Source organism: Vigna unguiculata, chromosome 2 (assembly GCF_037176805.1).
Source record: "Vigna unguiculata cultivar grain cowpea cultivar isolate G323 ecotype 2 chromosome 2, ASM3717680v1, whole genome shotgun sequence".
NCBI lineage: Eukaryota > Viridiplantae > Streptophyta > Magnoliopsida > Fabales > Fabaceae > Vigna > Vigna unguiculata.
In genome coordinates, this window is record NC_140793.1 from 26,723,022 (window position 1) to 26,747,331 (window position 24,310).

At 30.0% G+C, this 24,310-nt stretch overlaps 1 protein-coding gene across 3 annotated transcripts; it reads left to right on the forward strand.

The window, feature by feature from the left end:
- The first annotated feature begins 14,867 nt into the window (after positions 1-14,867).
- Positions 14,868-23,913, forward strand: LOC114171568 (homeobox protein knotted-1-like 6). 3 transcript variants are annotated; one of them, XM_028056514.2, is made up of 6 exons: positions 14,868-15,390; positions 15,510-15,629; positions 15,742-15,877; positions 22,925-23,163; positions 23,267-23,429; positions 23,705-23,913. In XM_028056514.2, exons 1-5 carry the CDS (start codon positions 15,109-15,111, stop codon positions 23,423-23,425), a joined length of 936 nt encoding a protein of 311 aa, XP_027912315.1. In that variant the 5' UTR covers positions 14,868-15,108; the 3' UTR covers positions 23,426-23,429; positions 23,705-23,913. The 3 variants fall into 3 exon arrangements, with proteins under 3 accessions (XP_027912315.1, XP_027912318.1, XP_085526065.1); XM_028056517.2 differs by having other exon boundaries at positions 23,729-23,912; XM_085669939.1 differs by lacking the exon at positions 23,705-23,913 and having other exon boundaries at positions 14,870-15,390; positions 23,267-23,616.
- Positions 23,914-24,310: the final 397 nt, after the last annotated feature.

Below are 24,310 nucleotides of genomic sequence, written 5' to 3' on the forward strand. Positions count from 1 at the left end.
ATAAAGAGTGAAAGGAAAGGAGATGGAGTGAAGCATCGTATCATCATCCATCCATCCATCCATCAATCAATCAAAATTGAAAACTGAAAACTGAAAAGAAAGAACGAAACAGTAGGTTTGAAGCATAGCATGCAGTGGGTTTGGGTACCTGTAAAAGCAACACCAACTCAACACACAAAATTTTATATTATACATTTTTTCATTTTATTATTTAATTTATTTCTAATTAAATGACGTATTACTATTTTATATTTTTCCTCCGCTCTAACTTTCATTTCCTACCGCAACCCCAACACCAGTGGTAAAGCTTTGCACAACTTGCGAACCGCTGCGTGGACTCCACACACAGTGAGTCACACGTGTAAGTCTTTGTCGCACAGTAATAATTATACTCAATCTTGAATTGTTTTAGGAGACAGTTGAGGAAAAATAATCGATTTTTATTAGTTCATTAATACATAATTTATAGTTTATATTTAATATATTTTACTTAATTTAACAATGGTTGCGATAATAACAGTTATCTTTTTCCAAACTTTTTAATAACAGTTTGTAATCATCGTAATTTTGTTTAATATTTGAAAACAACTAAACAACTAAAATAATAACGATTGTCAGATCAAATTTAACCGTCATGAAAAGTCTTTAATACAAAAATGTTATATACTAATATTTGTATATAATATTATTTAGTAAATGTTTTAGTTCAATTAGAAATAACAATGAAAACATATATCAGTAACGGAAACATTATAATTTAGAAGTAATTTTTTTTCTTAAATTTTGTTAAAAATATATTTAAAGTTTAATAGATTTGGTTGACGTGATATTAAGTTCTTTACTCACGTGAGACTTGTTGATAATAAAAATAAAATCCCAAAATAAGTATCTTTTAAATTAATGACAAATTTATTTTTATCAACAAAATTCGTGAGCATTACAAATTATATTTTTTTACAGAACTTTTTATTAATAATTATAAATTTTAAAATTCGTCGATAATTTAAAATACTTATAATATGTGAATTTGTCCATTCATAAATCTGTTAATAAAAAAAATGACAAATTTCCAGTCAAAATTTGGATATATTACAAACTAAACTTAAACTTAAACTCTAGAAGATGATTTCTTCTTTCTTTGATTTCGTCCATGTTAGAGCCAATCCTCCGTTCACGCAATCCACCGTCAAAGAGTTGCCCTCATCCTTGCTAAAGATTCCACCTTCACTCAAGGTTGTCGTTGACAACACTGATCATTACGGGAGGCATCACAAACATCATTATCCTTCCTTATCCCAAAACGCAGACTGACGCACCACCATGTTCGTGAGCGAAGATGACTATATGGAAATGGGTGTTGGTAGCGATAGGTGATTGGAATTGGACAGGAGAGATAAAACAGAGAGGAAGAAGATGAAAGTGGAGAGTGATAGGTTCTGAATCTGTTTATATTTTGATGGTAAAAATGATGGTGATAGAAGCAAAAAATATAGGTTAAAGATGGTGATCCAATAAAGATGGTGGAGTTGGAATGGGCAACGAAGAATGACGAAGAAATGGGGGTTTTAGAGGTTGAATGGTGATGGTGTTTGATGGGTGGAGAAAATTGTATTCGAGTGGAATCAAAACACAAGTTCACCACTATTGTAAATGGATATCAATGAAAAAGAAGAAGAATAATGAAGGAGGAGGAGGAAGATGGATCAGATCACAATATTTATCGACGAAATCTTATGTCAATAATTATCGACAAAATTTATCGACTAAAAAATTTGTTGATAAACCTACAAATATTATTGACGAAATTCTTGTTTTGTCGGTAGAAGTTAATTGATGAGATATTTAAAGCATTATTGATGAATTTTGACTATCATTAATATTAATTTTTCTTGTAGTGTATGAGTTGAATCTAATTGTTGTAAACCATATAAACTATTGACATTAAGAGTGACATTTTCCTCATAAGACATATCAGTCAAGAAATAAAATTTCATTAGCTCACCACCATCTAAATTCTTAACAAGTGAAAATATATTTACAACACAAATATTACCATGATTAACCATCATTGGCTCGGGCTAAAACTAAGTAATAAGTTGTACCACAACTAGTTGCACCATAAATGATTGAACCTCAAGCTCTACTACGTGAGTTAAAGAAGCTGTAATCCTATCTTGTACGACCTTACGACGATATTGTTGTTATATTTTTGGACCAATTGTTTTCTTCCCACCAAAAATATTATTGGCATCTTGTTGTAACTTTCAACAATTAGATAGATCGTGACTAATTATTTTACAATTTGAACAAAATAGAAACAATTTCTCATATTTCATATCAATAATAAACGCAAATCGTGATCTTTCTACCAAAATTTGATTAAGATAACAAATTAACATCAACTTAGACACATGCAAAGAAGCATCAAGACTTATTCTTGGTAAAGTCATATAAAATAAAGGTGTATCAATTCCACGTGCTATTGAGAAAATCACTTTCGATTATTAATACTCTAAAGGAAGACCATGAATGCAAAACCCAACATTAAATTTTTGTGAGTATTGTGAAAGTCAGAACAAAGTATTTTGTCCAAAAAAAAAACATGAAGAATTTCAAGAGATAAATTCAAAGTTCCAACCATCAAAAACCTTCACATGTATTTTAAAGAAGAAAAGACAAATTTATAGAATGGTATGCCCAGTGGAATTATCTTCCCTTTACCTAAATGCTTCTAAACCACATTAAGTTTTTTTTATAAAGATCTGAATATGTAAACGGTTTATCCTCATGTTGAGAAAGAGAAAAAAAAAGGATTAGTATCGAGCGTGAAAAATAACTAACCAACCACACAAGACATAATTACATTCAAACAGGTTGCGGACTGGTATGCTATAACACATCAGGTTATTAACAAAAATGCACTAGACTACAACAAGTATGCGGGATGAAAATCTTATCCCGATCCTTGTTCAATTATTTTTTGGATTTCAATTTACTTTTTTATATTACGTGTTTTATTTTTATTCTTGTATTATATATTGAAATATTTTCAACTAAGTTTAAAATAAAGTTAACCGGTATATTAATATGTAATACTTAAAATATCTGGACGTTTAATTTAAAACTAATATAATAATTAATGTCATAATTGAAAAAGTTACATTAAAAAAAGAAAAAGGAAAATTTTAACTCGTCTAGAGAAAAAGGTAAGACGGTAATTTATTACAAACCTTTTAAGAGTGAAAAGGAAAATCAATGGACAGAAAACATCGCAACAAATGAAAGAATATAAGAACATGACATCAACGTACTTTTAAAATCTATCCATATTTGGAAGCAATGAATACAAAAAGTGAATTTAAATAATAAAAAGACTAAAATATCCATGTGTTTTTGCTTCTTCTTTTTTTTCGTTAGTGATAATTATAGTATATTGTTTATAATTGGCGAGAATGGTTACTTTCAAATTTAAGAATACGTAAGATAGACATATTTATGACTAAATTGAAGGAGGGAATATGACTTTTATATATAAAAAGAACTGCAATCAGATTCCTAACCAATCTTCATGTATGACGCAAAAGTTCTAATTAAGATTTGATTCAATTTTATATACATGATAAATTATATATTTTTAATAGATATTTTAATTAAGATTTTATTAAGAAAGTTAATTTTACTGAATACTTAAAATATTTTGTATTTTCACGTTAGTAACTTGTTCAAGTTGAAAAATGATATTAAATTGATATAATGTATAATATGTATATATATTATTCTCCTAATAAATATATTATAATATATCATACAAATATTATACTATAAAATGTAATTATGAGTAAAATATGTGAGAAATCTGATTAAATTTAATTATATATATATATATATATATATATAATCAATAAATTAAATAGAATATAATTTACCAAAAAATAATATTATTAGCCATATTTGTCAATTATATATATATATATATATATATATATATATATATATATATATATATATATATATATATTTATGCTTTTACTGACATCAACGTCAGCGAATATTTTTTAAGTGGATCGTCTGCTAATTTTATTTGTATATCAATGATTCAGTCTTTTTATGTTATCTTGAAGGATCCACCATCTTTTCCGGTAAAACTATTATTAATAAGACAATGTGAGATTTTTTTTCATTCAAATCTATAAATTATTGGAAAAACATTTTTTTTTATGTTAGAATTAGGATCTTGAAAAATAAAAATTTGAACTTTGTTATTTTGTGCAATTAGTTTTTTTCCCAACAATGTCTTTCTCCTTTAGTTTTTAATGGAAAAAAAAAGAAAATTAAAAATTCATTCAAAATCCAATTACACCAAATTATGGATTATTTTTGAACCCGTTATATTTCTAAATATAGTCCAAAATTTGACTTTCTAAAAACTAAATTTTAATATGAGGAAAACAACTTATTTACGTAAGTATTAGGCATATATTATGATGAATGATTGTTTAGTTTAAGATCGTTTTCTTAAAAAATTTTTATAGTGAAAATTAAAATTAGTTTTTATTTAAAATTTTAGACGAGACTAATTTAGTTCTCTATTTTTAAAGATATTAGATTTAGTTTTTTTAATTAAATTTTGATAAGTTTATTTAAGTTTGATAAATTTTGATAAGTTTATTTTTAAACACGTTTCGCAACTAATTAAAGCAAAAATATATCAAACAATATAAACAATTCAAATGATATCATAAAACGTGTTTGAAATGTCAAATAAACTTTAATAAAATTTGATTAAAATGAATAAATACAAATAATTTGAATGATTATATTATGTCAAAATTTCAAAAATTAACTAATTTCAATTTCAAAGTTAAAGGATAAAAAGGTACTTGATCCTTTAGTTTATATTCAAGTGAAAAAAATCATGACGTCATTATTAGTTTATTATTTTTAACTCATTGATGGATTTCTTTAAATTATTTTCAGTCTTTAATAATTTATTAATCATATCATATTTTCTCTTTCAAAATAAGATGAGTTATAAAGTAAAAGAAACTAAAAATAAGATAAGTTGATCGCGAAATTAAAGATAAGAAGTTAAAAATACTATATCATTCTAACATTAAACAGCAGAATATTTCAACAAAAATAAAAGAAATTAATCATTTAATAATTTTTTAGTTATGTAAAACTTTGATTAAGCTTTTACATAATGAAGGTTCGCTTGATGATTTAACTATATAAAGAGACACTCGAAACCCTAAGAAAAACAGTTAGTGAATTTAATTGGAAGCAATAATGCAGACAAATTTTGCAATATCTAGAAACCATATTATCCCAAAAGATAATGTTATGCAAGTAATAAAAGTTTGAGATTTGAAATGAATAATAATAAATAAATAAAAACGAGCTTAGGGGTGCAAATGTTGGAAAGAGGCTTGCAGGGTTTACCTGCTGCTTTGTAGCCTCTGGTTTTGGCATCTTGGAAATGTACTTACATTACTTTCAGGTCCTTCCGCACGTGAACTTGTCCCACCATTTTTTTCTTCTCTTTCACTCTTCTTACACACACTCAATTATTGTCAATCATAAACCCATTTTTCATTCAATCAAAAATTATATATTTTTTCTCGTACACGTATAAATTCTGTATATTACTTTCTTTATTCTCCTTTCAAATTAATAAAACTCTAACTTTTATATTTATATCGAAAGTGTCTTATATCTTTGACAAGATAATTTTATAATATATAAATAAATATAAATATTATTTTATAAATTGATTTTGTAAAATTAAGTCAGATTTAAAATTCATTTTTAATATAATATTAAAATTATGATTTAAGAAAATCAATACATTTGATATTGAAAATGACGGATTATCAATTAGTAAATTAGATATTCTAAACATCTTTATAATTTTCACATTTCAATTATCAATTACATAAAAATTTATTAAAAAATAAAATACAAAACATAATAACAAAATCTAAATATAAAATGAAACTAAACTACTTATATTATTTTTCTATAAATAAAATTAAATTAAAGTTAACTTATCGTGACAATAATTTCAACATTAACTAATAAAAGTAATAATAACTTACTTTCATAATACCATGGATGTGCCTCTTTAATTTCTTTTTTGTGATAGATCAGTCCGTGATTAATAATGCTTCACGGGTAAACCGCACATGAGATGCTCCACTTTAGAATCCACCATTGTTCAAAATAAGAGTAGTAATAATAATGAAAGCAGATACTCGTCAAATAGCAAAAGCGCAAAATTATCAGATTGAAAAGTTAATATCAGAAAACGGATTATCACAATGATAATTAATGACCTAACAGAGATTGAATTTTCTTGAGAGTGATCATTCTATATTATAATTTAGGTTTTCTTTTTCGAAATTAAAAAATCACGTGTAATTTCATTGATTTTTTTTGAGCGGTTAAAATGGGTTGTAATCCGCGAGTCTATCCGGTATGGGTTTGGGCGGGATTAGTTTGAAAATTTTTTACAAAATTTCAATACGAGTTAATTTTTAACCCGATCCACCTTGAACTCGGCTCACCCGGTTGAACTCATGGTGAGCCGGGTTGGTGAGCCAACCTGCAAATAAAAGGTCATACAAATATTTTTTGTTAAGTTCAACTTTGCATTTGGGTCAAGTTAAGTGATTCTTTTAGCCAACACATAAATAACTTGTATTTTTGTGATTTTAGTTTGTATTTTGATTATATTAAAGTTTACTTACATTTTAATTAAAATTATAATTTAGTTTTGACGGAAAAAAATGTATTTTTTTTAATTAAGTGAGTCTGTGTGCCAACCCGTTTAACTTACCAACCTGTGATGGGCTAGACTGGATTCAAATTTTTTTGGCTTACCAATAAATGAACTGGGTTGAGTTGACTCACTATATGATCAACATGTGGTGGGTCGAGTCGGGCCGGACCAGATTATCCGTTTTGATAATTCCAATTTTTTTTAGTTACATTTAATTGAATCGGTTAAAATTTTTTATAATTTTTTTAGTTACATTTAATTGAATCGGTTAAAATTTTTTATAATTTTTTTAGTATTTTTATTTTATCTTTAATCTTGTAAATTTTTCAATACCCTCTCCTGTACTAAACGTGCAAATTTAAAGAATTTGAACAATGAGTAGCAGGGTAGGATAAATTTCACATATGATAAACTTCGAGTGATATTAACACTATACAATGAAATTTAGATCAAATTTAATTTTACTATGCAGAATTATCTCCATTTATATATTATATATTTTGACATAATCTCTAAAATAACATTTAAAATAATGTCGATCTAAAAATTTAATATTTTAAGTTATTTCTATTATAAGTCAAAATTTGTTTCATGGAAAATAAACTTAACAGTGAGAGAAAAATGTTGTCTAACTATAATTAGAGAACCATCTTCGGTTGATTATCTTCAACATAACTTGGTGTGGTGAGAGTTATGATACATTGTATGATTAATTTGTTTTGTGCAAGCAAAACATCACTATCTTTCACGGCATAGATTCTTTTCTTTGTCACTATTATTCAATGCTTTTGTATTGTGAACAAAGATTATGATCTTGTCATCTCGAAAATTTCTATTCTCCTTAGATTTGATGCAAAATAAAATGGTGAATCAATAGATAAGCATATATATAATTAAGTTCTATTTGTTGAATTAGTGAATCTATTAACCAACTTGTGACATCGTCACCTACATCATGTCGACCACAATTTGAAAAGGCATGGCCTTTTAAGTTTTATACACTATCTTCAATGATTTATCAAATATTTTAATATTAAAAAATCTCCACACTTCATTCCCTTAACGGCAAGATAATGGAAGTGCTTTGCTTTATTGTACAAGTATGTATTTGGATAGAATATAAATTATTCCACCACACTCATCAAACTTTTCTTTGAGTTTATAATTATTATTTAGGAAAATTTTTATAATTTTAGAAAAGGTAGAACACGTGCAAGCTTATTTTTCAAGTAAAAATTATAATATCTTTTAAAAAGATATATAATAATAAATTTGAACAATTTTCTTTATAGGATACTAGCGAATACGGTTGTTTGTTTTCGCATTTTATTAATTTTTATAAGAATTTGAGTTGAGATAAATAAGAAATATATAATTAAATATAAAATTTGAAAAATAAAATATGTACACAGAAGAAATTTTGAACATAACGGTCAAAGACAAAAGAGGTTTTAAAATAATAATTAATTTTAAAAATAATAATTAATAGTAAAATAAGAATATCAAAATGTGGACACAAAAGAAGATATTTTCTCTATATATTGTTATAGATTTAAACATTATAAAATTGGATTTTAAGAAAAATATGTTTTTATTTATATTTATTTATAACTATGTATAAAAGAAGATTATCTTCTTTTGTGTCCACGTTTCATAATTCAAATTTTAACTTTTACAATATAATTATTTGTTAAATTTTTAAAAATTAACAGTTACTTCTACATATTTTTTATAAAATTGTTTATTTTTTTTCTATTTATCAACAATTATTTTTTACATCTTTTCTCTATTCATTTTATTTTGTTTTTATTAAATATAAATTTATTTTGTATATTAACTTATTAACATTATAATATCATCACCTACTAATATAATATCATACATATTTAAAAAATACGTACGAATAGTCATTATGATAACATTTGTATTTACGCTAGTAATTTATACTTTGGTTACATTTTTAAGTAAGTGTTAACTTTTTAATTAATAATTTCATGTCGAAATTAAACGTTCCAAATGTTTTTCCGAATAATTTTAATACCATCTTTATTGAGATATTTTTTAAATAATATAATAGATAAAAAAAATTATTAAAAAATCATATTTAAAATAAATTTAAGTTTAAATTAATTTCTAAGATTTAAATTAAGAGATAATTTTTGAATTTTATAGTTTGATTATATTTGTAATCATTATAGGTTTTTTAATATACTCCTTAAAACATGAAATAATATAGTTTTAAAGATTGATTAAATAAGTCTAACTTCTGTCTTTTTTTTAGGCATTTTTCATTCCAATTTGTTTGCTTAAAAAAACATAATTAGGAGTGCTAATGTTCGAATGAGTGAATAGAATCCTTTTATGGACAACTAAGAAAGTATTCCTCTAATTTATTCACAAAATAAATTAACGAAGAAATCTAAGATTCGTTTAAATTAATTAATACGGGAATTTGAATTCAAATTTATGGGATGCTTAGTTTTAAGGTAAGCATACTTAAAAAAGTAAGATACTAATAAAGTTAATTATTCTTTCAATTATCTATTTATTCAAAATTCTATTTCTGACTTCATTTATTATGTTTGGTTTTGTCTTTAATCGTCTCTCCTTTTACCAATTTTTTAAGATGGTGCTTTATTTAGATACCAAACTTTTGAGTATTTATTAGAGGTTTGACTGTAAGTAGTAAAAGTTTGACTAACTTGTTCTAATCTGTTGCTTATTATGAGTTTTTTTAGGGTTAAAATATGTATTTAGTTTTGATATGTCCTTAGCATAATTTCTGATTTTAAAATCTACTAAATAACAAACGGAACCTGTTGGGGCGTTTGCTATGACCAATTCAAAAAATAATTTTACAGTGTGTTTTGAATCATTGGGTTATATAAATAGGAGTTTCGTAAAAATAAAACTCAAATTGCAAATTAAATTTTGGGGATACTTAATTATATAACTAGTACAATATTAATCTGACCCTTATCAAGAGTAAAATCATCTGGTTTATAGTGCACTTATACTATATGGATTTCAATTGAGTTTCTCTCTTTATTTTAACTATTGATTCAACTAATTCAATAGATATTATATGTCTTATAGTTTTTTTTTTATTATGAAAATTTTATGTTATACATTTAGGTATTTCTTGTTTATAGCAATGATTTTTTTCTTCTTCTTGGTGATACGTAACATTTATTCTTAGTAGATACATTATACATATATGCATAGATAGACAACATTCTTCAATCTACCGTTGTTTAAGAATACTTTCATCTAAAACATTCTCTATTATCGTGTAACACAATTATCATAGTTGAAAACAAACACAAATAAAAGTAGTCTTAAAATATTTTATATTAAAAATAAAAAACACTTACACAACCACACACAATTCCTCACCTCATCCATTCATCTATTAAATATTAATCGTAAATATTCAAATTCACAATCATTGACAACAGAAACCAAGTGTCTACATATATCAGTTCAAGTGACTACCTTCAATGTCATCAAGTATTTACATCACATCATTACATACACCTTATTATACTTTTAGAAGATTTATGCTTTAAATTAGATTCAGAAGTTCTGCATTTGTCATATTATCTTCACTCAATGAAAATAACTACATTCACATCACATAAATATCAATTTAATAACTCATAATAGATTGTCTCTAAGCCCCCTAGTTTTACTTAACTAAACCCAACCACACACCAATACATTATTATTTTCACAATCAATTTAATTCAACATTACAAGAATAATTCATCAATTTTATCCCTTCCCACAACTCAACATATTTACATACAAACTTAAAGTTTCAACAACTTATTTTCATATTCAAAATCTTCCCATCTCCCTTAACAAGTAAACAAGTTCACTCAATGAAACAACTCTACAAGATTCTAAAACTGTAGTTCATTTAGCAAGCATTCTCACTAACTTAATGAGACTTCACCTACTTAACGACAAATCACTTATGAGCTCTCTAGATTATAATTAAAAGAATTTCACTTAGTGATATAATCGATTCATCCAATGACCAAGCATTGCAAGTTCTTATCACAATAATTCGCTTGGTGAGACCATATTTCTTCAATGACCCAACCATTGTGAGCTCTCTAAATTAAAAATAAAAAAGAATTTGGTCAATGACCCAAACACTTGGGAGCCTTTCTCAAATGCTCGTCCAACAAATAAAATGACATAAACTTTATAAATTTTAAAACTTTAATTTCCTAGTAAATAGATGATTTGTCCAACAATATATATATATATATATATATATATATATATATATATATATATATATATATATATATATATATATATATATATATATATATATATATATATATATCACTTGGTCAAATCGAGAAACTTCTACTTATTCTTATTTTAAAAAGACATTTTGTTCTAAGTGATTTTAGACAAGACCAAATTAATATATCTCAATAATTCAAAACTCAAAATATGCAAAAGGTATGTTTTTATGCTAATCAATGTTTCCAAAATTAATTAATACATTACATTTCTCACATTAAGGAAATTGATGATGTCACCTATACCACCTGATCATTTAAACTAAGGTACTAATAGAAAACAATTAGTTTCCCTTTCTTAGACTAAGCCTCTTAACTTTGAAAGAGCTTTCATTCTCACATAACATAATACATGTAAAAAAAAAACTAAGATTAATTATATGAACACATTCTAACAATCTTGTACCAACGAATGTTCATTTTGAACCACATGCAACAACTTTCTACTCTTGCATGATGAGCTTTTAAAAACATTGACTAAAAAGGTATAAAAATAAACATACTGAAACAAAAGATTCTAATTGGCTTAGATTGCTTTACTATATGTCTTAATCCATATGATGCTCTGATATGAAGAAAATAAATTAACATGTTGATCAAAATCATAAAGAGAAGTTGGAAAAATAAAAAAATAATTACCGAGAGATAATAATCTTTGTAAAAAACTTCAATAATCAATATTTTTTTTCTATATAAGTTCAACATTTGAATAATAAAATATTCAAATTTCAAGAAACTAGTTATGCTCTTAATTATTTTCTCGGTCATTTGACATTTAAAATGACATCTAAAATGTTAACTACTTGATAATGTTTTGAAACAATCTTTTTATATTTTAGAATTTTAACTTTTGTTCCTTAGTCTAAAATGCTTATATTTTAAACTACCTTGAATAATCGGTATACGAAGATAAATTTAAAGTTGGATATATTAACCGATTTGAAATTTTCAAATATTATCGGCCAGCGTTTTTGTTTTAATATTTTAAGGCTGATTTCTTTATTTTTCCAAAACTCTAAACATGACGTAGAGAAAGTGCTTTTAATAATCTTATTAATTAACAATTTCGTGATATGATTATGTATATTAATTTAGGGTAGTTTAGTTTTAATGTTTTTATCATATCTATATATTTTTTATATTTTTAGATTTGCTATTAGGATTAATGATCATAAACTTCATTCATCTTTTTTTCTTTTCACGTGAATTCATCTTTTTGTATTATTATTATCCATGCCCATCGCATATATAATTTGCCAAGCTTGATTTTTTTTTTGTACTTGCTTAGTCATATGGTTAAAGTTAGTATTAGATATGACCCCTCTCTTTAGATCTATATATTAGGAGACTTTATTTAGCTTGAGTGGAATCAAATTATTGTGATTTTTTTTTTTAAGATTTAGCGGGATATGTTGCTAAAATGGATATAGAAGTGACTTTTGTTGACAAAATTTGAAGGAGTGATGATATCTATGTCTATGTTTAACTATACTTTTTAGTTTTTAGAGTTTGATCTAATTTTGGTTTTGAACCTACAAATTAAAAAAAACGTAGGCTTTTAAAATAGTAAAGGTATATATTTAATTTTTCAACAAGAAATTTGTAGATTAAATATAATTTTAATTCTTACGTCTTAAATCTTAAAAAAAATTAACTTAAACTCTGAAAAATAAATGCAACTCGACAATATAGTATTATCAAGAGATTAACTTTTTTTAGTGGCAAAATGCTTCATCTTATTATAACCTTTTAGTTGTGTTATTTATGTTATTCAATTTGGTCTTATAATAAAAATGTTGAATTGAAATTATATTAATAAAGGGAACAATTCGTACAAAATAAATAATTAATTAAAAAATTAATTAAATAGAAAATAAGATATAAGACTAATATTATAATCAATCTAATTTTAACGTTTAACATAGTAATTAAATTCAATATGTAAAGCCGTCAACTTAGTTTGGTTTTCAGTGTTTGGTCTTGATTCATGTGGATTGGGGTCAAAAAACTTATAAAACAAAAAAACTCCTATTAAAAAGGTCTATATGATTAAAAAACACATAAAAGCCTTGTGGGTTAGGATTAGTACTATCCATTTCGTCAATCGATCCGACTCGGCAAATATCGGTCGTCGGATCGATCGATCACGGTGGTCGACCCAGCCCGATTCGTCTCGATCGTCAGCACGACTTGTCATGGTAGTTAATATGGTCTGACCTGTCTTGGACGTGGGCTCGGGTTGACTGTCTTGGTCGTCGGTCTGAGACTACCGACATGTCCATCGGGCGGAACCATTTTGTTCGTTGACACGGGTCGATCCTTTATCGACAATGGACCCTGGCTGAACTGACTCGACCGTGGGTTGTGGTCGGCCATGAACCTGAGCCGTCAGTCCGGTTCGGCCCGTCTCTAGCGTAGGCACATGATGGCTCATTTCGGCTTTCGACACGGTGCGACCTGTCTCAATCTTTGGTCCAACCTTACCTGATTGTCTAGTCTCGACCTTCGATTTTAGTAGGTTCGAGACAGTTTGACTCCAACTTTGATTTAGACTCAAAATACTATTTTTAAGAATTTGTTAAAATATTTTAGTGGATCACATACACGCTAACCCTTACCCTAATTCACTTAAGGCATGAAATTTTCTTCTGATCCCTTTATTTAAGAGTCCCTAAAAAAGGTTCAGTAAGGACTTGAACCGGCTCTTAAACCATTGGGTAAATTAACGCCTATAGCTGGATGTATTATTATGTGTGGATAGTTTCAGCCATTTTGACTATTAGGTAAATTCTGTGCCTTGCCTTGCTGAACGGGTAAAATCAATCTGACCACACATTTTTTAGGCATAAAGATTTCTCAAGCTTTTTCAACGTTGGAAATGAATTTGAATAAACATGCTAACATAGCATATTTAATATTTTATATATACGCATCGACGTACGAAGTTGATTTAGAGAAATAATAAAATAATTTGGTGACATATTTCTACTTTCACAAAGGTCTCACATAGAAAGCAGGCATTACTGTGACTCAAAATCTTGAAATTCTTGATCTAACAACATAAGTTTACTTTTGGCCACTAGCACACTGGGCAGGAGCAATTATTAGTTAAAGTTGACCAACAGTGTTGGTTACTCATTATTTTACTTTTAATGTAATCTCTATTATTTGTTCTTTTATCTGTAGTTATCCTTTAGCCATGAATAGAGAATAGGGTAAGAAAAAAAAATGTAATAGATATATAGCATTTTGAGGTTTGAAAGTGTGTAATTGTTAGTATATGAAAATATGCATTTAGACATTTAATTCTGAAAGCATGGGACAGGTGATGAAAAGTGACCATTCATAGAGAAAAGAAGGGAGGGGGTGAGGTCTAGAGACTAGTATGTTGTAATATTGGTTGGCCTAGACAAACCAACCCAAAACCCAAACCATGTTTCTATCATTTCCCAAAGTCTCCTAAAGCCCCACGCACCTCATCATTTTAAATTATTATTTCTCTCATTATCATTATCCAAAAATGTTCAAAAAGGAAGATAAGGTGAATGAATCTGATTTCAAATTTATTGACTCGATTCAAATGTTAAAAATACTTTAAAGAATTATATAAGAAGGGAGTATTTAAATTGGCGGAACACCATCCAAAGAAAGGTCTTGACCTTTGATTTCAAGAGTCCAAACTATATAGTACAAATCTCATTTCATATGATTATTGTAAGTAATAATAAATAATAATTTGGATATTTTGCAATGTGGTAGTATGTGATCTTTGATAGGATGATGTGAGGGAGTGAGTGCGGCGAGTGGTTTATTTTTGAGAGATAAAATAATAATTAATGGTAATAAAAAAAAAGAAAAATGTTAAATGTATTATTTCTGTGTTCCTTATTTCCTTCTCCTTGAAGACTAGCTGTCTCTGGCACTGGCAGCAGAAGCAGAAAAGTTCCAGAAATTCTGGTAAGGAACGAGGCAAAGGAACGCAGCGTTTCGTTTCGTGTCGCCATCATGGATGAAATGTACGGAGTGCCGGACTACGCCGACAAGCCACTCATGACTCCGGAGAATCTGATTTTCCCTCCGGACTACCCCGCCTTCCTCACAGCCGCCCGGATTCCCATCTTCGGATCCGACGACATCTTCTCCGGCGAGCCTTCCGCCGCTTCCGCCTCTCCGGCCGGAATTCCGCGCCACCAGGACGATGACGTCGCAACCACTGTCATGAAGGCAAAAATCGCCTCCCACCCTCACTACCCTCGCCTCCTCCAAGCTTACATCGATTGCCAGAAGGTGAGAAAAGAAAACCGAGTCGCCACAATCGTAACCGTTTCTTGGAGGAAGGGAAAACGGTTATAACAAACTACGCAACTACTTTCCGCTAACGGTTGATACTGCTGCTGCTGCTGCAGGTTGGGGCGCCTCCGGAAATCGCGCGTCTGTTGGAGGAAATCCGGCGAGAAAACGACCTGTGCAAGAGCGACGTTGTTTCCACGTGCTTTGGAGCCGATCCCGAGCTCGACGAGTTCATGGTCCCCCCCTTCTTTCTCTCTGCGCACGCACGCACGCACACATATAATTATTTATTACAACTTTTCTCACAGATTGTGATTGTGTCTCCGATTATGCGTTTTTCGTTTTCAGGAAACCTACTGCGACATGCTCGTGAAGTATAAATCCGACTTGGCTCGCCCCTTTGACGAAGCAACCACTTTCCTCAACAAGATCGAAATGCAGCTCAGCCATCTCTGCACTGGCGCTTCTGTTTCCACCGTTTCTGGTTTGTTTTTCTTCCCTCTCTCTCTTTCTCTCCCTCTCTCATACTTCAGTATCTTACTAGCTGTAGCGCTTGCTCACTGCTAGTGCTATTATAATTTCTGAACTCGATGTTCGTTTTTGATATCTGCGCTGCTTTTTTTATGGAGAAAAGAAACGAAGAACTAGTTTTAATAAACGTTGTGGGGTTTTTGTAGTCATAGGACCCTTAGCTGGCACATCTATAGCGCAGGATCAACTGAGAAGAAATTATTTCTGTCTAACAGTGATCTTAAATGAGTTTAGGTATACGCTTCTCGAGTTATGGGTCTTAAGCAGTAACAGTACCCTTAGCTGGCACATTGATGGCGGATGACACATGTATCAACCGATAAGAGGTTGTTTCAGTTTAACTAGTGGTGTTAATTTTAAACGCTGGGTTTGAGATTACCTAGTGGAATAAGTGTCCTTAGTTGGCTTATGGAGCAACAGTCATTGTTTATGTTTTGTTGCTTTGTTTGATTTGCCAGATCCTTATCCCCTTGGCTGTTTAACCATTGGTTGAAAACATGAATACACCTCGCAGAATAGTCTTTATAAGTTAGCAGCAAATATGTGTTTGCAAGAATGAGATTGGGACATGACGCACAGCTTTTTTTCGAAGGGGCGCGAGAAAAAGGAAAGGGAAACCCTAACACTTCTCTCTCTTTCTCTGGATTAGTGTTTATGCATGACTGTGCTGAATCTCGCTGCTCGCTGTTAATGTATGTGACTTTCTTTGTGTGCTTTCACTGTTAGACTGTGATCCATGCTTCTTTCGTCATATGAGGAAGAAAAAAGTTTTGTTGTTCGGTCATTCCGGGATAGTAATGCTGTTTGAACCTTTCACCTTTTCAGTTTCTTCTTTATACGGGTATTCGAATTAATTGCTAGCTCCTATGGACTTGTGTGGTTTGTTTTGTTTGGTCTTGGAGTTGTTCTCCCCGCACGCTTTTTTTCCTTATTTTTAAATTCTATTTTTTTATGCTTTCCTCCTCTTGAATGTCAAATTTGACGAGCAAGGGTCTTCTGCATTTGGCTCTCCAATTTTGACATTGAGGATGTTCTCAATGACATCATAAATAGTGGCCTCGATTTAAGACACTGAGCAAACCATAGATAATTCTTTTCAAACACCCAGAAGTTGTTTTTCGTACTACGCCTTCCAGCTCATCCATTTGTATTGGTTTATTAGCGCATGCTTACTTTGAACAAGTTGTGTTGAAAAACTTCAGCGCAAAATTCTTTTCAGTAATGCTATGCCTGCTTGTGGATGCTAAACAAGTTATCAACTGTGATTGATATGCCCGCAGTCGACTGACAACGGTCGACTTATGCATTGGTTAGCTAATTGTTAGAGAACAATTCTTCTGTAATAATAACTTTGTTTTCTTTTACTTAAGCCAGTCCAAAAAACAAATGTAAGCAGCGAGTATTTTGAAGCCATAGTTTTACTTGCTTTGCCTCCTAAATTTTATTCCTATTTTTTATTTTTAATATATCATATTCTAATCCTTATCTGGTTATAATGTGTCTAACTTTTGACTTAAATTAGAGGTTGAGAAGGTAGACGCCAAGGCCTAAATTATATTATATCTCTGCAAGAATATAGCTGAAATGGTATCTAAGATTTGTAGTATAACGTGTGATTCATGTATGTTTAAGTTATTTTATCGCGGTGGAAGGTTGTAGCAGAAATGCTGTCTAAAATTTATGGCAGTGGGCGGTAGAAAATGTTATTTATCTAAAATGGCATTCATCAATCTGAACAACGCGTTTCCCATATACTAGTAATAACTTAATACTTCTAAGATTCATCAGTTGTGATGAACTACCTTCTTTCTTCCAGCACACATGAAGCTTATATGTTAAAGACTTATTATGAGAATAACGTTATTTAAATATTATAACCTTCTAGGAGTAATGCACTAGTACCCATTTTGGATTAGATGGACACAGCATGATCTGACAGTAATGGCATGCAATGATTCTGCTTTCATACTTTATTAATTTATGTATCGAGTTCCAATAGTGCACAGGTGATGCATGTTGTTGGGAGATAAAAAAAATGCTCATTGGGAATTGTCTAAGGGGCTGATAGTCTGTCTGGAGCTAAAGTACTCTCTGATTTTTCTAAAATAAATGGAGTTAAGTTGCTTTGGGTTATCCTGTTGTTAGTAAAATTAGAAAGAGGAATGAGCTCAGCATTATTGAAGTTAGATTATCCTAGTGTGTGCTTTCGTTCCAGAAAATTAAATTTGCGAGTTTACTGTGGGGTAAGGTTTTCAATCTAGAAGACTCGGCTGATTATAACTTGATCTTTTATGATGCCCTTTCATTTCTTTAAGATCGTGTTCTCTCATTGTCTGTTCAATCCGTGATCACTGATTATGTTTCTCAATATAATATTTCACCCCTCGTTGCGCATACGCATAGTTATCCTGAATCAGTGCAAATGTATGTTTTGGGGTTTTCAACTTTATATCATTTGTGAATTTTTTTTTTTTGGTTACTGAAAATTTTCTACGCCAGAAGATCAGTTACAATTCCCATACTGTTTTTGATAATTGTGGAGGCTGGAATACAGTGGATTTTCTGCTGCTATTTTTTTATTTTTTTAAATTTATAAAAGGGTAGTCATGATCAGGTGGGTTATGGTTGGCAAATATTATTTTTAATACCTGAAAGTACAGATTACCTTTTCAGTTGTGATGTTTTAATTGGTAAGTGGCTTTGTGTTGCATCCTTAATTTGATGGATTCTCCTTCTTCGTGCTTTTTTGCCAACCTATATTCCTTTAGCGATTGCCTCAAAAGCAAAGTTGACAGGATGTGAAATTCTTTGTTTCTAAATTTATTCTTTCTAGTTTTTTCTTGTTCTTGTACTGAAATCACTGTCAAATTGGAGCTTGTATTTGTTAGAAGCATGTCTTAAGGTTATTGGATTGACATCAACTTTATATGTGGCAAATTCGTAGCATATTAGTGCAGCATGGTTGCCTTTATTTTCAGTCAAAATCTTATTGGAAAGGAATAGAAAAGGTACTCCCACCTATTGATAAATAGAATGTCGACATTGGCAATATGAACAATGAAGTATCTCCAGAATAAATTTCCAATGAGATAATTAACAACAGTATATGACCTCCTAGCCTGAGAAAATAAGTTAGTTGGTTTAAATATAGACCCCAACGATAAAGAAGCACCTGAAACTTTTTGACTTTATTCAACTCCAGCTTCTAAATTTAATTAGTTCCATTGTTCCAAACAATAGCACAGTTCTTGTAGATAGTTTAATTCCTATTTAGTTGAATAGAACAAATGCAGGAGAACTATAATTGCCAGCAGTGTTCTAAGTTCTTTGTTGACATTTATCGTGATTGATTATGCTGTACTTTTTTTATGTATGTGATTTTCAGATCGTCCCAAACTATTTGAATATTTAGTGTGATTCCTAGGTAATTTAATTTTTACGAAGTAAAATAGACCAAATGTAGGAGAACCATAGGATTGCCAGCAATGTTTCAAGTTCTTTCTTCGTTGTTGACATTTGTCATGGTTGATGCCGGTAAAAAAATCATGATTGATCACGCTATGCTTTTTTAATGCATTTCATTTCCAGATCGTCCCAGACGACTTGAATATCTAGTGTGATTTATAGACGATCCCTTAAAATAAAAGTTTACTCAATTATGCTTCTAAATGGGCTTGAACATTGTAATATTCTGCACTCTGATTTGTGTTGTTTGGGCAAAAGCTTGATGGATGGATGTGTTGCTCATAGCATAACGTCTTGCTGCATAATGTTGTTCAAGTCTGTATTTAACTTAATTTATTTCATGACTAAAAGGCATTAGTTACATGCTAAAAGGTCTCCACGATAGACAAATTCTTCCTTTAGATAAATAATTAGATGTGGACGAAAATAATGGGTTGACATTAAAAGGAATGAAAAACATATAGTTTTTTACTCATGACCTCCGTCTTATTCTATAATCTTTTGGAAATCACATGACCAATATGTAACATGTTATATTATTAATAATAATATAATAAAGGTAAAATTACTTGGGACATGTTGATCAGGAAATAGGAGTATTGAGATCCTAATATCACACTCGAAGAATCATTTATCAACACATTATACTGTTAAATAAATTTTACGTAGGACATGTTGATTAGGAAATAAGACTTGCATGACTTAGTGAATCTAACATGAAATTTTCACCCAGGCACTGTGCAGTTTGGAAGCTTTTTGAAATAAAAGGATTTTAATTTCACATTTGCTAATTATCTTCTAACTACCATCAAAAACAACCAGAGTGCTCTCTCGAACTATGTACCTATATTGTTGTCTTCATCGGCTTGGATGTTGTGACGTTGTTTTGGTAGCGTCTCCCTGTTTCAGTGTGATGTCCGTTAGTTTGCTTAGTATGTTAACCTCTATTTATTACTGAGTATTTAAGTTGAGTAATTGGTTAAACCCTAGGACATGCTTCTTGGCGGGAGCATAAATTAAAGTAGAAATGACAACAAAAAATACGATGTCCCTGGATAAGTGATAATGATTACACGAAGGGTCAATTTTCATCGAAAATAGAAAAAGAAAATGATAGCTTTTTATTGTTTGGATATACTCGGCATGGGATACATTTTGGTATGGTTTGGTGGTGAAGTTTCTCGAATCTCCAAAATAATTTGGACTTTTCAGAAGTCGGTAATTGGGTCGTTCCTTGTGTGTTAGGAATTTGATAAATACATAAGCATGGAGAATGTGAGGGGAAGGGTTGTAGCGCACAGAGATATTATAATATAGGTGGTGATTCTGATGAACTTAATTAGGACCTTTTAGGAAAATCCCGTATGCAGCGGGTGATCTAGGGGTTATTTATATCTTTCACATGCACTCCCGCAGATGTCGCTGTGATCTTATTCAGTTTTTTTTTTTTTTTTTTCTTCTGATGAGAGAACGTTTTATTCGATGTCAATTTCATGTATGCATATACCTTCCCCACTGCCCTGGCCTCTGCCTGCTGGTTTTAGTGCTTGTCATTGCCATTTTCCGATATTTTGTTCTCTTGTGCCCCATTGTGGGCCTCTGTCATTGACCCTTAGGTCATTGCTTGATGCGTAACACTTGTCGATCCCAAAATGATGCTTCTTTTTATAAACCGGTCCCTCGTCCTCCCTCTTCGTGAAGAAAGCAATCGTATAATTAAATGTCATGTTTTGGACCCCGAAATTGTATATTCAATTAATTAAAGTAGCTATTGTAGTTTTCCAATATTTTATTTTACAATTTTGAATATATAGCGCCCTTAAACACACAGTGTATTGTTGTTATTATCTACAATAAATTATTCAGTTAATGAATTGTTATATCTCGACAAATAGACACAAGTGTGATCTTTTATCTTATAAAAAGACGGAAGAGGTTTGACGGGGGTTGATTTTCCGTACAAAAGCCACTACGAGAATTTTAAGGTGTTTAATTTGTGATGGATACAACGGAAGGATTAGATCTGGGGTTAGGAAATGAGTGATTAAGAATGACTAGAGCTGTGAGATGGGGTTTTGATAATGCCGTACCGTGTGCCTCGTTGGAAACTTTGAGTCTCTCTCTGGTTTGGGTCACAGTGAGTGACAATGGATGGAACCAGGCACTGACACTGATATTTTCATTTTCTTTACTTTCTTTACTTTCTTTCCAACCTAGGTCTGCTCTGATCTGGTCTGGTGTGTACAGTGTACTCTCATGCGATGGTCAAATCCTTGTCGGATTGAGTGGGTGTCAGAAGCAATTTGTGGGTGCTCGTGGCCTCCTAGGCCTCTGTACTCAAACATTATTCGCCTTTGAGATAAGCTGGTCAGAAATGATGATTGTCAAAAGTTTCTCTCAAGATTAATTTATATATGTTCAGGTGAAGTGGCACTAAGCATGAAAATTGGAAAATGATGGATCCAATAGGTTAAGTTTTATGAGCTTTAAACTAGGTTATTTTAAGGTTTTTATATGGTTTGATTTGAACACTTTTTAATAATCTAGGTTTTTAAATGTCTAATTAAAAAACACTAGGTATTTCTTTAACTAAATAGTTACAAACTGACTTTTAAGTGGGAAAGTAAATGTAAATTTATTGGTAAATCGTTTGACTTGATTAATGCATTATATAAATTCAAAATACTGTGGCAATAAGTCATTATTATAATAATAATATTTTTATTTCTTTGAATATGTCAATTCCTTAATCCACTTCTTACTGTCTTGAATGTTTAATTGTACCCTCAAAACAATAAATTTTTCCTTGGTTACATTTGTATAAATGGTTTTTTTCTGATTTAAACCCTAATATAACCAAAGCTTCCGGGTAACTAGTATTCTTTAATTTGAACCAACGGACCTTCTTTTGAAAGTTTTCTGTTTAAAACTACATTAAATACTAGTTTAAGGTTTGAGTTATTCTTGAAGAATGTCCATAGATTTTCCAATTTACCCATTATTAACTGTAGTCTATTCACATTAGCGTAAAATAAAACCTAGTATTTTTTGTAGTATTTAATTTTAAACTTGTATGTTGTTAGTATTTATTAATTTATCGGTATTTTACTGAAAATAACATTGATTTTGTATTGTTGTAAGTTTTATTTGTAGTCAAATGTATACTTTCTTATCATGAAAAAATGAAGGTAATAATAGATCTGAGAAAATGAATAGAAAATAGGTAAATTTCTATAGTCTTTGTTTTCAAGTAAATAGAATCAAAAGTAAAAGTTGAGTTTTCTCTGTGGTCCTCTGGTTGGGTAATTACGTGGGTAAAAAATCTTAGAATTATAATTTGAATGGTTGTAGGATTTTTGTCTAGTTTGTTGTTATCTTTTCCATCAAGGTAATTTTATTTTGGAGTGCGACTCAGACGTTGTTTACTCTATTATGTAACCAATCATAATGAAATTACTTTTTTCTTTATCTCATTTATTTTGAAACAACGAAAGTGTTGATGATTTTGCTATGGCTATTGCTGTTACTTGACTAGATGATGGTGGTGTGTCTTCGGACGAAGATTTGAGTACAGGAGATGGAGATGGTCAAGATGGACAATCAAAGGGTGAAGACCGTGAACTGAAGGATAGACTTTTACGTAAGTTTGGGAGCCACATTGGTACTTTGAAACTTGAGTTTTCAAAAAAGAAAAAGAAAGGTAAACTTCCGAAGGAAGCAAGACAAACATTGCTTCAGTGGTGGAATGTTCACTACAAATGGCCTTACCCCACGGTAATTAATGGTTCATGCTTGTGATTTTATTTTCCTCTCGCACACACGCAAACACATGATACATCAGCTATTAATGTCTGTGTTACTTGATCATCATGTATAGGAAGCTGATAAGATTGAACTGGCTAAGTCAACAGGGCTAGATCAGAAGCAAATTAACAATTGGTTTATTAACCAAAGAAAACGTCATTGGAAACCATCGGAGAATATGCAGTTTTCCATGATGGAAAATCTTAACGGACGGTTCCTTGGTGATGAATGATGAGGTGCGTGTACATGTATTATTCTCAAATGTATATCCTGATTAATTAATTATTGCTTGTATTTTCTTTTGTAAATTCTAAATTAAAAGCAGATTGCTGACAGTAAAATGCGTACTTTCCCATGAAGAGAAAAGGGAAATGATCATAGTATTCTTGATAAATAACTACCGACATTGTGCATCAATGCTCATACCTTGCGTTTATTCATACATCAAATTAGTTTTTGGTTAATTGGGTATATATATTAATATTGGTATCTTTTAATGTTTGGAAAACAGTGTTAAAGAACATTTGTGTTGCAGCTATGAAATTCATACGCCGGAAAACGCTGTCGCAGTACATTTGTAGAAAGAAAATCTTCAGATAAGTTGGACCTAATATATAACTTTGAAAGTATGGAAATTGAAAATTTCTCAAAATTTGGTAAAAGTAATCAGTAGTAGGAATTATGTGTAATGTAAAACTCTTGTAAATTTTTGAAAATATTATTAGCTACTATGAGAAAAGTATTTTGTATCCAATCCAATTATTCAAGCTGACATTGGTAGAAAGAAAAGTAGTAGTCTCCCACTGAAAGCATTATAAAAACAAGCATAATCCACAGTCATTGTACTTGGTATTAGCTACCAATAAAGAGGCCCTAGTAAGGAATGTCCAACTAATTATATTTTAGATAATTAGGAATTCGATTCCATATTTACTGTGGAAATTAGAATTGTAGTAAACCAATTGATGACGGAAGATTAGCAACTGTTTTAACTCAATTTAAATATATATATATATATATATATATATATATTTCTATAAAATATTATCCACATTATTTATTTCTAAAAGCGTAAGAAGATTGATTTTATTATGAGTTAGAATACTAAATTAATGAT